The 16,030-nt window shown below is 43.9% G+C and overlaps 1 protein-coding gene across 1 annotated transcript; it reads right to left on the reverse strand.

Annotated features, from left to right (window-relative positions):
* Positions 1-1,574: 1,574 nt before the first annotated feature.
* STC1 (stanniocalcin 1) lies at positions 1,575-14,709 on the reverse strand. The gene is made up of 4 exons (XM_066351838.1): positions 14,349-14,709; positions 12,219-12,361; positions 11,337-11,548; positions 1,575-4,666 (listed from the first exon to the last, which is right to left on the reverse strand). The coding sequence occupies exons 1-4, from the start codon at positions 14,464-14,466 to the stop codon at positions 4,396-4,398; spliced, it is 744 nt and encodes a 247-aa protein (XP_066207935.1). The 5' UTR covers positions 14,467-14,709; the 3' UTR covers positions 1,575-4,395.
* Between the last annotated feature and the right edge of the window lie 1,321 nt (positions 14,710-16,030).

Genomic DNA, 16,030 nt, shown 5'->3' on the forward strand with positions numbered 1-16,030 from the left:
GCATATAATAATAATTACCAACCAATTACTTTGGTTGCTCCGCTACCGCCCACCATGAAAGCTGGAACGCCCACTAGTGGGCGGTAGGGACCAGGTTGACTACCACTGTGCTAGACACTGTTATATGTATACTCACGATCCTTCTCGGAGTTAGGGTTTTTATTTATATCTATTTCACAGAGATATTTTCATAGGTAAAATAAAAACTAATGTATGAAAATATCAGAAAATTGGCTCAAGGTCACAAAGGTAGTTGAGGTTCAAGGATTTGGACTCTGTTCATAGAAATCCCAGGTCTGCATTCTTAAACGCTATCCCGTAGTGTGATAATGCAGACACAGACATCAATAGATGAAGACTGAGAATGAAGGATCTCAGTGAAGTGAATGTACTCTTTTCCTTTGCCAGGTCAGAGAAAAACAAATGAGTACATTTTTTACCTCCAACTGACATCTCTTGTAATATCTGTTAACTGTCCTGTGAATATGAGAACTTGAGAACATGCAATTTGCAGTTAGAAATTAATGATATTGAGAAAAATATCCTCATTTGAATTTAAAATATGGGAGAATCTACCGAATTATGATCCACTAAGTAATCCACTAATTAAATCCACTTATTAAAAAATTCCTAACTGCAAAAAACTATACCACAGAAGCTGCCCATTGCCTGTGACTGAGCTTGTGACCGTGCTTCAAGAGCGAGCGGAATGTCATTCTGCTGTGGAACCCTTTCCCCCTCCCCTGCTTTTGCTCTCATCCCCTGTACTTGTGATGATGGTAACAGCCCACGCTTATTGGGCATTACAGTATATTGAACATGTTGTAAGCACTTCAGTTATTTTATCTTTTTCTAATAACCTTTGTGATGGTTACCACTAACCTCATTCACAGAAGAAGAAACTGATACATTTTGAGATTAAGTAACTCATCTGACATCATGCAGTTAATAAGTGGCAGGACCAGAATTCAAATCCCAGAAGTTTGACCTTGAAGCTGGATCCTTGTCATCACTGAGCTGTCTACCTCTCTTGTCACAATGATTTAATTTTACCCTTTTAACTCTTTCTGGATCATTCCTTGTATTTATTGAGGGTATCCTGCAAACTGGGAGCCGTTTCAGGGCTGGGAACACATTAGTGAACAAGCAAAGGGATTCTAGTCTAGGCGAAGGGTGGAGGACAGGGTCCTGTAGAAAGTGAGGACAGCATCAATAAAGGCCCAGAGGAGAGGGAGCAAGTCCTTTCTAGAACTCCTGCAGGGCTGAAGTGTACGCTTCATTACACGGGAGGAAAGGTGAGTCTTGAGGCTGGAGCGGAGCAGTACCCAGACCATAATGCTTCTGAGCTTGTAAGGAATTTGGGTTGCAATTTTACTGGGAGGGTAATATTTTAAGGAAATATTTCAAGGAAATTTGGAGAATATTGACTTTAAACTATGTTCATTTACATATCAATACTTTAAATTAGTGTCAGTTAGTGACTTTTAAGAAACTAATCAGTTATTAACTTTATGTTCAGAAAGTCTCATTCAAGAAGTTTTTAAAGAATAACAATGAAAGACATTGGGGGAAAAACAATAAAACATAACACTTTATTATTATTTTTTATCTTAGAAGGAATTCACCAAAGGTTTCATATTATGCTATGGCATCTTTAATTATAAAAATAAGCAAATAAAATAACTTGCATCTGTCATTACCATGATACGTTTCATAACCTTTATATGCACATGGAGCTTAAAAATGTAATTTAACAATAAATAATGACATATACCAGATATGCTCACTGTTTATTCCAGTACTCAGCCAAAAACCTAAATATCACTTAAATTATAAATACATAATGCAAATATAATGGCACAAAAATGTCTAAAGTGCAACCAAATCACAATAGAAGAATCATGCAAACTGGTCTAGGTCAGCCCGAATCACTCTGCTGGGACACAGGATGAAGCTTCGGAGGTGTCAGGGGCAGCTGGGGGCAGCAGGATGGGGAAAGAAGAAAAAACTAGCAACATTGTGAGAACTGCTTCTTTCTGGATATGTAGATATATGTATTATAAATACATATAGAAATATCACTGTGGGGAGAAAAGGGGGTACCACGGTGTGAAGAGGTCACGGCAAAAAAAGAGAATCTATTGGACTGAAGTAAAAGAGAACTTTGCTAGGAATACTCATGTACTTACTACTTGTTGCATTGTGGTCCTGGTTTTGTGGGTTTGCAAAATGGACACAACACACACACTTTAATAGCTTTTCTGGTTCAGAGAAGTCAGTGTTGCCTGGGGCTCAGAGGTAGGGGAGGGAGGGAGGGGGAAAGTCAACTTAGAGTATGGTCTACCTGATTTCCAAGAGGCTAAGGCAGTGTCCATATGTTTGGGGACCTGGGGATAGGGTAGTTCTGAGTATAAAAATGCTCTTACAATCTGATGTCAGCACGCTTAGAGGCTGTGTGGGGACAAGGCAGCAATGCTTGTGCTGCTGCTGCTGGGTCTGCTGCAGTCGCTCTTGGTCCTTGAGCAGCACGTTACTGGTTTTAAAGGCTTCATGGTAAAGTTGTATTGCTTTTCATTCTTCTGGAGATGTGCCCTCCCTCCTCCCACCAGGATCCCTCTCACTCGATTTGGTCAAATCTTGAGTTTAGCCTAGTGAGAGTCAAGCACCAATAGTTTCTACCTAAGCGAGTTTGGAGTGGCCCCTACAGTCCTACCCCTCCACCCTCCTCCTCTCTCGACATTGACCTTTGGTGGGCAGTGACGTTCATAACGGACTGATGGGTTCAAGGACAGTGACCCTGAGAAACTACTGTTGTTCATAGATAGGTTAATCATTTGGCTTTGGTGGTCGCCATCTTGTAAACATCATGGCAGAAATGATCCAACCACCAGTTCTTTTTTTTCCTCTTACTTTCTTTCTTTCTTTCTTTCTTTCTTTCTTTTTTTTTCTTTTTTTTGGCAATCCTACAGAGATGGCCCAGCTGCCAGGACAACTTTGGCAGGCAGCGTGCTACAGGACAAAAATGTAAGAGGAGTCTATTAAGGCTAGATAGCCCAGGGTTATTTATACCTCCTCAGCCCCAAGTCCTCCAAACTTAAGACCCAAAGGCTCATTGACTCATTCCTGATCGACTTCATGGAATGTCTTCTACCCAATCATCAGTTTTCCAGAGTACTAGGCACTGATGAGAGGTGGTGAGTCAAGAACTGTCACGTCCCAAGGTATCGTTGGCCTTCTCACACTCGTAGTGGTCCAAGCCAAAGGGATGCTCTTTTTGGTTTCTGTCATTCTCAGTTGGATGTGACAGAGTTGTTTCAAGCTAGGTCTAAGTTAAGAGTAGCCTCTGGGTTGAGGGGGGCTGGGAGATTAACATCTTACCTGGGGTCCTTCAGATAAACCTGTTGGTTTTTCCTGTCTCATACAGGCCCATCTTAAGTTCTGATGTTGACTAAAACTACTTCTACCCCCTTAGTTATAAAAAAGGCCACAAGGAGCATTTATGTGGATATCTGGAAGTGAGATAGTTATTCCATTCCCAGGAAAAGAAAAATAAAGCTAAGTTACAAAACTAAATCTATATGCAATAAAGTTATTATATACTGCTTTGTTTAAGCAGAGTCCTCTGGAAATTTATGTACAGTACATTAGTTTTCAGCTATTTATATTCCACAGTTAGACCTTAAGATTCTCTGGTTTTAAGACAATTGTTAAAGATACTTTTAAAGCTCTGAGCAGTTACAGTACATAAAGATGTTAGCTTTTTGTTTTTCATTAGATGCAAGAAGAGGCAGGCTCAAAGCCTGGTTGGAGATCCAGGCTTGAGCAATTTGGTAAATATGTTGGAAAGGAAATTAGACATTGGAGGATCAAGACCATAAGACACTAGCTCATAAGAGATCAAGAGTTCAAACATGTCATTCATATTCGTCTATGGCCAGCACAGATTCATAACACGAATTCCATTTAACATCTTTATGAGTATTTAAGACATGCATTTAAATTAAGTTGCTTCTTATCGGCTAACTCTACTGGGGCAACCATTCTAAAGGGCTCCACATCTTCAAATTACAATGTCTGGGGAAGTACATGAATGTTTTGTGTCTGAGAGTAGTTTTGAGGGGAGCTGGGAAAAGAAATGTAGAGGAAAGTGATAAAAGAAGGTCTTTCCTCCTGAGGAGAGGTGGAAAAGATCACACATATTCTGTTCAAAATGCTGCCGTCATGGAATGTTGGGATATTGGTTACAGAAGCCTAGTTTCATGCAATTTTCTTTAAAGGGCTAGAAAATAGGAACTACTTTAAAAAAAATCAAACCAGGCACAGTACACTCAAAGTTGATGTGTGAACACCCTTAAGTGACACCAATTTGGTGAGGTTGTGAACACCTCTCTCTGCTTACGCACTCTCAGGGGGGGTGCGTTTGCTGTGGGAGGGAGAGGCCACCTCACCTCGGAGGTTCCTGAGGAGGACTTTCAGCTTCTGCGGCTCATTGGTGCGCCTCCTGTTGAAGTCAGCTCGCGGGTGTGTTTGGGCACAGTGATCTGTCTGCAGGATGTGAAAGAGGCTGGCCATGTTGGGCCCGATTTTCTCCATCAGGCTGTCTTTGATTGTGCTAACGGTGTCGCCATCACATTCCAGTAGGCTTCGGACAAGTCTGTTATAGTATCTGCATTGAGAAAGAGAACACAGGAGACGTCATTCAGTGAGGATGAGGCAAGACCGGGCATCCATCGGGGCTCCAGCCAGCACCTCGTCCCGAATGGCCAGACCAGGAGAACCCAACTACTTCATCAGCTGATGGGGTTTTGGCTTCTAGTCTTCGTGCAGTGTATTCTTAGTCTGAGTGATTCCTGGTTTTACCAGACAGTGTACTGAGAGAGGTCTGCTATCCTGTTTAGAGTCTAGGGAATTTACTTTGGATGGTAAGCTGACAGTAATGTGTGAAAACTTTTAGAAACAGAATTACAGAGCTAGGTGGGATTGTAGAGATCATTTAGTGACTATTTCATCATCTCATTTTATAGAGAAGAAACTAAGGTGGGACAGTGAAAGGGACTTGTCTAAGATCACGCACTGGGTTAGTGGTAGAAGCAAGACTTAGTGAAATATTATGAGGTGAGCCCAACACTTGACACATATTAACAGTCGCTGCACATCCTACACCTTGTTCACCCAGCCCCACAACCTCCTCCCCTCTGACAGCTGTCAGTCTCTACTCTGTCAGTCTATCGGTGAGTCTGTTTCTATTTTGTTGGTTAGTTTATTTTGTTCTTTAGATGCCACATAGGAGTGAAATCTTATGTTACTTGTCATTCTCTGACTGGCTTATTGCACTTAGCATAATGCTCTCCAGGTCAAACCATGCTATTGCAGAGGTGAAGGGATTAAGTGAAAAATCCAACCCACCAATAAAACAAACAACTCCCCTCCCCCCCCCCCAAAAAAAACCCTCATAGACACATATGATAGCATGCTGGTGATTACCAGAGGGAAAGGGTGGTGAAGGGGTATAGAAGAGGGTAAAGGGGAAATAAATGGTGACGGAAGGAGACTGGACTTAGGGCGGTAAACACACAATAAATATACAGATGATTTATTATAGAATTATACACCTGAAACCTATATAATTTTGTTAACCAATGTCACCCCAACAAATTCAGTAAAAATTAAAAAGAAAAAGAAAATTTAAATAATAACCATTGTATATAAATTGGGAAGGTTTTCTTTGTTTTGTTTTGTTTTTTGTGTGACAGAGACAGAGAGAGAGTCAGAGAGAGGGACAGATTGGGACAGACAGACAGGAAGGGAGAGAGAAGAGAAGTATCAATTCTTTGTTGCGGCACTTTAGTTGTCCATTGATTGATTTCTCATATGTGCCTTGACTGGGGGGCTACAGCAGACTGAGTGATCCCTTGCTCAAGCCAGCGACCTTGGGCTCAAGCTGGTGAGCTTTGCTCAAACCAGATGAACCTGCGCTCAAGCTGGTGACCTCAGGGTTTCAAACCTGGGTCCTCCGTGTCCCAGTCCGACTGTCTATCTACTGCGCCACTGCCCGGTCAGGCAAATTTGCAGTTATTTTGATGCTTCTTTGCAATTTCCTTTTTCTTGGTGGTGTGTGTTCAGGAATATGGGCATATGTGTACATATTCAAACTGAACTTCTATTTTTCAATGAATCTCCTATCTTCAGTCAGTATTCTTCAAAGGTATATTGTAGTGAGAGGGCCAATTTACCAGGCAATGAGTATATTTAAATGGAAAGATTAAATGAGGATATTATGGAAAGTGGTCCTTAATGGTTTATGCTTTAATAATTCCAGGAAGCCTTCTCTCACTGGTCTAGCTTTAACTAGCCTCTTTCTTATTTGGGGACATTTATAGATATTTGGTTAGCATCACACAGGTCAGCATGTGATGGTTTTATTTTCCTGATTAGACTCTAACCTTATTGAAGGCAGGGTTTGTGTCCTTGTTCTCTGTGCCCCTCATGTGCCAGTATCATAGGGCCATATTGCCCATTCACTGTTCATTTGTTGATTTAATTTTGTGGCCACAGAGGAAATGGAGCTTTAAAAATATAATTCTTTCCTATAAGTCATGATTCCCATAAGAAAAATTATCTGTAGACCTGGTAAGTTCGACCCAAAACCTTATGATTAGTATCAATTCTCTTCATCTTTTATGCAAGTCCTCTGAGCAGCTCAAACATGGAAGCTAAGGGTTATGGTTCAGAAAGAATGAAACTGTCTTATATGTACAACAGATAAATTATTTATCCTGTTCTTTACGAAGACAGTTCAAATATTTTCAAGCCTGATCTGGGATGCTTCTGCTCCAATTTGAGGTGGTGACAGTTGTCAAAACCCATTAGCTCCCTGTTCACTAATTAGAGACTGTCCTGATGACAGTGATCTTCCCTCAGAGGACCTGACGGCCGCTGGGGCCACAAGAGCTTCTGTGAAAAGAAATCTGTTTATTTTTAACTCACCTCACAGATCACAGGATCATACATCTTTCCAGAATAATTTAACCCGCACCCCCAGAGAGGTTCTTTCAAGGATGATGTACGGTAAGTAGGGGAGAGGTCCTTTCAAAGATGTCAGTAAAAGGGTAGAACGAGGTAATGAGCACAGTGGCCACCCTCCTGCAAGGGAGCAGGATGAATCTGGGGTCCGAAAGAGTGTCTCAGACACAGGCCTGGCCCCACCCCTCCCACAAGCGGAGGTGGGGGGGGGCTTATATCCAGCTGTTGTTAAAGTTGGGATTCTCTGGCAAAAAACACATTTTCTAACCTTTGAAGTTATAAATCATGTGAATCAATGCAGATCTCACTTGGATGGGGAAGTGGGAGAAAAGTGGTTCAGAAAAACTGAGAATAAACTTTTTTGTATCAATAGCTTCAAAAGTCTCCATATCCACACAGCTCCCCAGGCATCTCCTTCCTCGTGGCTTCTGCCAGGCCCTGGATCCCCTGGAGCTCTGTGTCCAGTTCACAGCATGATTAGATCCTAGAGAATAAAGTTTCTGACCCTCACTCCATTGCCCCTCAGTAAGGACTTGATAACTTGGGAGTTAACCCTTCCAGTTCTAGGAAGACCTAATCGTACCAGATGACCTCCCAAATGAGCCGAAGAAGATGGCCTTTCCTTAGATGGACATTGCAAACTTGTCTGGCTGAAGGGATCTAAGCCCAGCAAGGAGATGCAGCTTCCGCATCTGGCCTGGCATCTTTGAGGCCTTGCGAGCACCTCTGGCCCCACTTTGTCAAACCTGCTCCCCTTCTCTGAGGGCTCCTGCCTTCACCGTTGCTGTCTCTGCCAGCCCAGAGAGGACACCTGTGAGTACTGTTTCCTGACGATGGCCCTTGCCAGCCTGACTGCTCTTACTGACTCCCCAAATCTCACCTCAGCTTCTCTCCCAGAGCTTTATTTACTTCTCAGTGAGGGTAGGATAAGAGAGACCCTCAAATAGAAAGTGCTGTGGCTCCATTGTCAGCTCCTCCAAGTTTGGAAAATTGGTCAGGCTTTCCATCTGCCAGAGTAAGCTGTAGGTTAAGGACTTTCCATTAAGGACTGGAACATGGCCTTGTCCTCTGGGATTTCATGAGTTAATGACATAGACCTTTCCTATCTATAAACCACTAAGTGAGATTATTGAATAAACTGTCTCCAGCAAAGGTTGACTTAGCAACTGTCACATATTTACTGAGCACAGTCTTGTACCAAGTGACATGTGTCTTCTCTTTGAGGAGAGTGTGTACAAAAATCTAGTTGTTGATCACCCCAGGCACACTTACTCAGTTCTGCTTGGGATTCTATTTTTGGACTGTGGATGTATCCTGCAGGCTTTACTGGCTGCCATTTTTGAAGTAGAAATCAAATAGCTTGGCTCAAGGCCATGTGAGTTCTAGGTCCAATTCTGTCCTTTACCAGCTGTGTGACCTTCAGCAGGTCACTCCCCTCTCTGTGCCTCTGTTCTTTAATTATTACAATGAGGCAGTTGGTCTAGTTAACATCTATGGCCATTTTCAGCCGAGATATGATATGTTTCTAGTGGTTTGATAGATATGTTCCTTCTCAATTTAACAAAAACAGTGCAGCTCTAACGCCTGTCCTTTGCAGGAAGAGTTAGAACTATTTAAGATTTCTTTCTTCATCTTTATGGAGAGTGGTGGGAGTCTGCCGCAAAGACTTGGTGGGCTGCTTGGAACACCCTGCCTAGAAGGACTTTTTAAAGCATGTTTCTTCCTTCCTTCTTCAAAAATTCCATCACCAACTTTTTTTTTTGTAAGGAATAAGATCAGATATTCTCCATAGCTACTGTTTCGGCCATGCTTACCCAAATACACACATACTGCCTAGGAACGTTCTGTATGAGGGTTTATAAATAGTCCTTTGTTTCCCTTGATCAATATTATTCTTCTGTTTCCTGTTCCCTATCCATGCCCCAGAGAGCTGGAAGCTTTCGTCAGTTTTCCCACTCTGGATGGGGACCAGTCTAATCCCTTCCCAAACCTCACACTGTTCAACCTGTCCAACGGATTTCACCTGCTTCCCTCATGGTTGACAGTAAAATCTGCAAATTCAACCAGGGGGACACTCCAGTTATCCTTCCTCTTCTCAGTGCATTTCTTTCATGGAAAGCTTCTCCATCCTGGCTCCGGGTCCAGGCACAGGCTTTTGGATTCTCCCAGGCCCAGATCTCAGGCTAGCTAAGTCACAGGAAGGTGGAATGAACCTGTAACTACTTCCTTTTGTGATTCTGTGCCAGTTGGCACAAGAATCTATGGTGGGACAGAGGCTGGGAAAGCAGGATGTTTCAGGAGGGTGAGGAGCTTAAATAGAGCAAATCAAGCCCAGAATGAAACAGGAAATCTCTACAGTTCTCAGCAGGAATAATGTGAGCCAGTTGATGTGAAATCACTGGAGAATAGTAAAAGTGGCATGGAAGGTTCTTGTTTCTGAGGGTGGGTATTTTTTCCCACTTTCCTAATACCAGTGATTCCCCTAAGATTAAAGAAAGAGATGTGACCATCTTCTTGAATTGAGAAGGCACTTATGGAAAGTAACAATGGCCCGATTAAAGCAATTGCTAGTCTCTTCTTAGAACCGCCACTGCAGAATCTGTGTCATCCTTTCTGTAAGACCTCTCCTTTCATAATGATACTGCCTCAGTTAAAATAGACTAGTCTTGCCTCAAAATTGGTTATATGCCATATTATAGGTCATGAATTGTCACCAGATCCTTAAAGATCTAAGCTTATAATAGTGGCTTTGCTAATATACTCCTGAATACCCCACCCCCAGTCACTAAACAAATAACATCCTTTATTCCTAGCCCCAGGCCAGACTAAGAATTTTTTATTTTTCTTCCTTCAGTGAAAGGTGTTTCCAGCATTAACCAGGTTCTTTTTGTTTTGTTTTGTTTTCTCCCCAGATACAATAAGAATCTTCCTAGGTGAATTTTAAGACCAAGGTCAATATAAAGAGACAGTCTATTTGAGATAAATGCTGAATTTCCTCTTCAGCAGAAATCAGTTAGGACTCATGACAAAGTGGCTTCCAAGGACTGAACAAGTGATGTTTATAAATGGGTACCAGGTTCTGAAGAGCACAGACCTGTAGTTAAGAGTGAATGAGAAATTTGACCAAGCTCTTGTGTCAGGGGGCTTAACCTTTCTCTCAGGGGGACTGTGTCTCTCATTTTCCAGTTGCCTTTATGAACATGCCTAAAGCACTGAGAAGCCCCAGAAGGACTAGGCCATTGCCACTATCTGAAGAAGGGTGGCAACATCTGGCTGGGAAATTCATCAGGTTAAGTCTGAATTAGCTGCCAGGTGGTTGGAGTAACATGGATAGGACTGATCTGTGTGAATATGTGCACATTTGGTTGGAGAGTCAGAGAATCATAGCACTTCAGAAATGGGAGTCAAATTTTAGTCCGAAGGGCATCACAGTAGGCTGCATTTGACAGGCCTGCCCCGCCCCTGTCAAACCCCCATCAGCATCTCATAGGTGGGGAAGCCCAGGTCTCACTGGGAATCTTTCTAGGCCAGGGAATGAGGATGTCAGCCCTATTGTGTTAGGTGTTCACTCCTGGCTGGTGAAGACAGCGAGTCAGAGGCACAGAAAAGCACAGTGCTTAGATAGCACCAGCTCAGTGGCTTTGGGTCACATAAGGTTGCTTAGATGAGGAAGTGATCTGGGTAGTCATGGAACCTCATTCCAGGAAATCTAGGGCTAGAGGAATGGGATGACACTGGCCTGGAGGGGAACATGGGAATCATCTAGTATAGCTATTGCACTCTGCACAAAGGAAGTGTCAGTCCCACTAAAGTGAGATAGCTTGTTCTGGGCTGCCTAGTAAATATGTGACTGGGCTTGGGGCTGACTCGAAGTACATGCAGATTTAAAAGACTGCATTACAACATTCGACCAGGGTTTTTTATCATGGCCAGCTGTACTCTGCATAGTCATTCAGCCAAATTTGATGTCTCAAAAGCTTGTTTCCATAAACTTTGTAATTCCCTTCAGGCTTATGGCAAGAAATTAACCATGAAAATATACCCAGGGATGCTGCAGCAAATGAGGCTTTCTATTAGCTGCTCAGGAAGACTTTTCCTATTTAATACTGAAAAAAAAAACAACCCTACAAAAAACCCAGCCTGCTTGAGCTGTCATAACCAATCACAAACACATTTTTCCTGCAAAAGCTGGGAAGACTGCAAGCTAAAATAAGAGCATGACTATGGAAATTTAACCCCCTTCTGTGTCTGGCTCTGCCAGCCAAACACTCCCCCCTCCACCCTAACTGCAAAAAAGTAGACTCATTTTTTACCTGTTGGAGAAGTGATTGGGGAGCTGGACAACTTCAGTGATGGCTTCAGGGTTCCGCTTGGCGATGCTGCACACGTTCAGCTTGCTGTAGCACTCCTCCTGCACCTCAGCAATCATCCTCTGGAAAGTGGAGCACCTCCGGATGGCGAGGAAGACCTTGGCCGTGACCCCGTTGGCGATGCACTTCAAGCTTTCTTTGACAAATGCTTTTCCCTGCCAAGAAAAGGGTAGGAGGAAAAGCTTTAGCTCAAGCTGACAAGAGCGGACAGGGCATATAATGTGTGGGACTTAAGGGGCTCTTGGCACTGCATTATGGCCATCTGCATGTCCTTGCAATGAGAAAACTGTGGGTGTGGCCAGGATTAAAAATGTCCTTACCCCCTGAGACTACCTTGAGAACTAAGCTCCATGGAAAGGAATGAGACAAGAGAAAAAATAAAAGAAAAAAGAGGAACCATAAACAACCACCCAGCAGCTTAAAAATAGCCATAATATGGCTTTGTATTCTTGAGATTGAGACTTAATAAGTCAAACTATAAGCTAGAATGCTAGGTCATACTGTGAGAATGTCTTTGTTAGAAGAACGTTTTTATTTCCTCTTGAAGAAGCAAAGATTTTCTGCCCATCACCACTCCTTTATAAGACAGCCTCTGTCAGCCTGTTACAATTGTGCCTTACAGTGGGTAGGGAGTGTCTTATACAGAACTTATATCAAGGCCAAAACTGTGTGTGTGTGTGTGTGTGTGTACACCGGAGATGAGAATTTAGAGTTGGAGAGGCTAAGGAGAGCTGGTTCCCCATGAGACTGGTTTCTAAGAATAATAGTCTAACACACTGTCAAAGACAAGCAAACCAGTGGGAGTAAGGGTCAACGTCTTGTTACCTGAGTGTCGAATTTAGCAGCGCTGTACAAGAAGGATTTACAGATGTCATACATCCCATCTGTGTCACAGGTGGAGTTCTCCAGGCAAGCGAAAGCCCCACAGCCAACCTGCAGAGCACTGTTGAGGCAGCGAACCACTTCCGCTGAAAGAGACAAGTCCATCCAATCTGGGTCAGACAGTGAGGGCGTCAGGTTGGTGTGGTGGAAGAATTCAAGGACATGGGGTCAGAAGAACTTATCTGTGATATGGCCAGTAGCTAGACCCATTCAGAGGGGGAAAGGTGGGAGGGGGAGAAAGCGTGGGGTAGGCAGATAAATCCCACTGGCTTATAAGAACCAGGACACATGAAGGAGAGGGGATGGTCTCCCTCTGAGACACATGCTCTTGGTCTCACCATCACCACACCGCCGGTGTGGCCGGAGAGCAAGGATGGAGTCTGAGGAATGATGCTCCAAGCAGCTCTGCAGAGCCAAAGACATCACTTAGAGCCTGAAAAGCTTTGGGAGGCAAATGCTGTAGCTAGTGGTCAGAGCTGGGTGGTAGGAGGGCCAGGGAGGCCATTTGGCTCCCAAAAATGTACTCCAGAGTAATAAGGATGGAATTTTAGTCTAAATGGCAGAGAAGAATTTGCCAGGAATCCCTTCCGAATTAGGGCTTATAACTTACCTTCAAATGGGCAGAAAGGAATCTGACCCATTCTTGTCTCACCCCAACCCCCCCACGGTAGGACAGTGCTTAGAGGTATGCATAACATCTCTCATGTTAAAAGCCATTTTTTTTTCTAAACAGAGAAACACAATTGTGGAATAAAAAGCCAAGGCACCCCTTGTGCAAGACTGGAAGAAAACCGCAAAGAACTTGCATGAGGCTTTCTACATTCTGGATAAGATCTCCCATAAAAGTAATTTCTCTCCTCCAGAAGGGGGGGGGGGTGTTCTGGCAGGCAGCTCAGCAAGAAATGATCTGTGGCCTTCATACCATAGGATTCTCCTCTGAGATCAAAAGCATGGTTGGGTTAGAATTCCCCTCCCCCTCCCACCACCCACAGCCTCTGGATGTTACAAGTCATTTCCCTAATTATATATTTCCACGGGTTCAAATTATAACTTTGCTTTAAGCAGTTTTAATATGCATTAGGGTTGCTATTGTTTTAGGCAAGCTCGAATTGTGAATCACTGCATCTCTATAGCAACTAAGTACAAAAGGAAGTGAAGCAAAGCCCTTCTCTCGGCAGGGACCTGCTCTAGCAAGGGGAGTGTAGTCTGCAGCATTTGAACACCTGCGATCCCAGCTTTGCTGACAGTTGAGGGAGCAAGGGCAGCAATGGCTGGGGAGCAGGGCGGACAAGCAAAGTCAAAAGGCAGAGGTGTCAATGCCGGCCTCCTAAGGACTCTTTTCCTTTAACGGCCAAGCCAATACACAATTAACTGCCCGGGGAGTCAGGACTAGAGTGAGACCTTTCCCTTGCAGAAACAGCTGCTACGTTTCACAAATACTCCTTTTCAAGCGGCTCTCCGGCCACGGGCTGCATGGGCGACTGAATGGAGACCGAGAGAGAGACAGAAAGCTGGGAGGAAGAGAATGAGCACTGTTGGGGGTGTGATGTGTAGGGCTTTCTCTGAATCTGCTTGGGATTTGTCAGACTTGAGTGCTATGGTTCCGTAAATCAGTCGGCAGAGGGAGATTTCAGTGTGCTCTCTGGAGGGGTGGGGAAGTCAAGTTATAGGGTCTTAAAGGTAAAGAAAGAGGGGTATCAGCCAAATCATGTCTCACCTTAAGATCAGCTTCAGCTTCTGGAAAGTATGGAGAGCGCTTTGAAGCATGCCAACATTCAAGCCTCCCCCCCCCCCCCCCCCAAGAGGGTACGTGCCAGATTTCAGGCAATCAGGCTAGGCTTATGCAATGAAATACCCTCAGCAGAGCGACCGGCTTCTTCGTTAGTTGCGTGCAATTTATTAAACAAAGGAGCTCCACTTCCTAAGGCTATTGGATTACACTGGCAGTTTATTGCCATCAGGCATGAAGCACATTTATTATCAAGATCAGCCTTCACAGACACAGTTGCAAAAGCGAGAGGCAAATGAGGACAGCTCTTTGGGAGAGAAACCGGTCCTGGGTTTGCCGCTTACCTGAGTTCTGAGCTGCCACCCGGGATTTCCTGGAGCTCACAGAATCATTCTGTTCTGCCTCATGGGTTGCAGAAGCACTGATCACCAGCACCAGAAGCACTGCTGAGTTTTGGAGCATTCTCTGAGAAGTTTCCGCTAAGTTGTTGGGTTTTTTTTTTCCTCCCCCCTTTCCTCTTTCCCTCTCCCGGCTTGAGGGAAGATGTGGATCTGGATACACTGAAAGCCTAGGTGAGGATTTGATGAGGATTTTTTGTTGCTGCTGATGCTGCTCCTGCTGACGCTTCCACTGCTGCTGCGGCTGCTGCTGTGGCTGCTGCTGCTGCTGCTGCTGCCGCCGTGGCTGCAGTCACTGCTCCTTGCACCTCTGGCTTTTGCAAACTGGGGGCCCAAGAGCTGCACCCAGGGGTTTTATAGCCGTTCTTATCGGTCCTTGAGATCGGGGACCAATCAGGTCCCTCAACTGGTCTGGCCAGCCAATCGGAGGGTGCGCTCATTGGGCTGGAGCTGTTTGACTTCTTAGAAATATTTTCCAGCAAATTAAAAGTACCTGCTGCCAATGGTTCATATGTGTGTGTGACTGTGTGTGCAAAGATGTGTGGAAAAGCTATTTTCACGGAATTAAAGGGTAGCTTTGTACTGCTCAAACTAAAGGAAAATCATATGACAATTTCAAGGTGCTTTGGAAATCTGTCCATCTTTTTTTTTTTTTTTTTTAACTAGCTGGGAGCAGGATGAGAGGTGTGCTGTCTTTGGATTTGCATTCTACCTCATTATAGCAGTTTTACTCTGTATTGGAAGCTATTCATATTATCTCCCCATCTTCTCAGCACATACGTGTTCACAGGGCCCTGATGCATTTTAGTTGTATGTGAGTATCCTGAGTTCTCACACATATAGGAACCCCAAAGGAGGGGCATATATGAGTGAGAAGGTCCTGATGAACAGGGCATGACATCTCTGGGCTGTGACCCCAATTTCTCTATTGCTTTAGCTCTATAAACCTAGTCAAGTCCTTTCACCTTGCTCTTCCATTGTTTTCCAAGCTGTGAAATATCAGCGTTGGAGTCTAGCATTCCTTGGGCCTGGGACACTATGATTCTCTAACACAAATGAACCTTGACTCCATCTTTTCTGTCACCAGCAGGATTGTAAACTCCAAGAGTGTTGGTTATCATAGGTACATGTGTGCATACCTACATACACAACACACCAGGGAGACCTTGTGAATGCCTGGAGAATTAATAAACTGTGTATTCAAACCCAGCAACTTCATAATCACGTTGAAACAATAAGCTGGCCAATGCAAGACTAAACCTGCTGGGGAAACCAGTTCATTTCTTGAGGGGAGGAGGGAAGAGGAGGGAATGGGGTGGCAGGATGGGAAGAAGGGGTAGGAAGAGCCCAGAATGTGTAGGAGAGAAGACTGATAAGCCCTAGACTTAATGGGAAAATTACAGTGGCATCACAAATCATGCCTAGTGTAGAAGCTCGTATTGTAAGTGGGCAGTTGGCAACATTGAAGCTTGTCCCTAACTTGTGAAGGAGGTTAATAATCCAGGAGAGGACTTATCAGGGCGGAGAAGTGGTCATAAGGGCTAGAGTAAAGTGTAGGGATTAAACAACAACAACAAAGAATCCTTAAAAATTTTTAGGAGGTAAATGAGAAAGAGCCATTGGAGGTT

The sequence above is a fragment of the Saccopteryx leptura genome, chromosome 1, assembly GCF_036850995.1.
Source record: "Saccopteryx leptura isolate mSacLep1 chromosome 1, mSacLep1_pri_phased_curated, whole genome shotgun sequence".
Taxonomy (NCBI): Eukaryota; Metazoa; Chordata; class Mammalia; order Chiroptera; family Emballonuridae; genus Saccopteryx; species Saccopteryx leptura.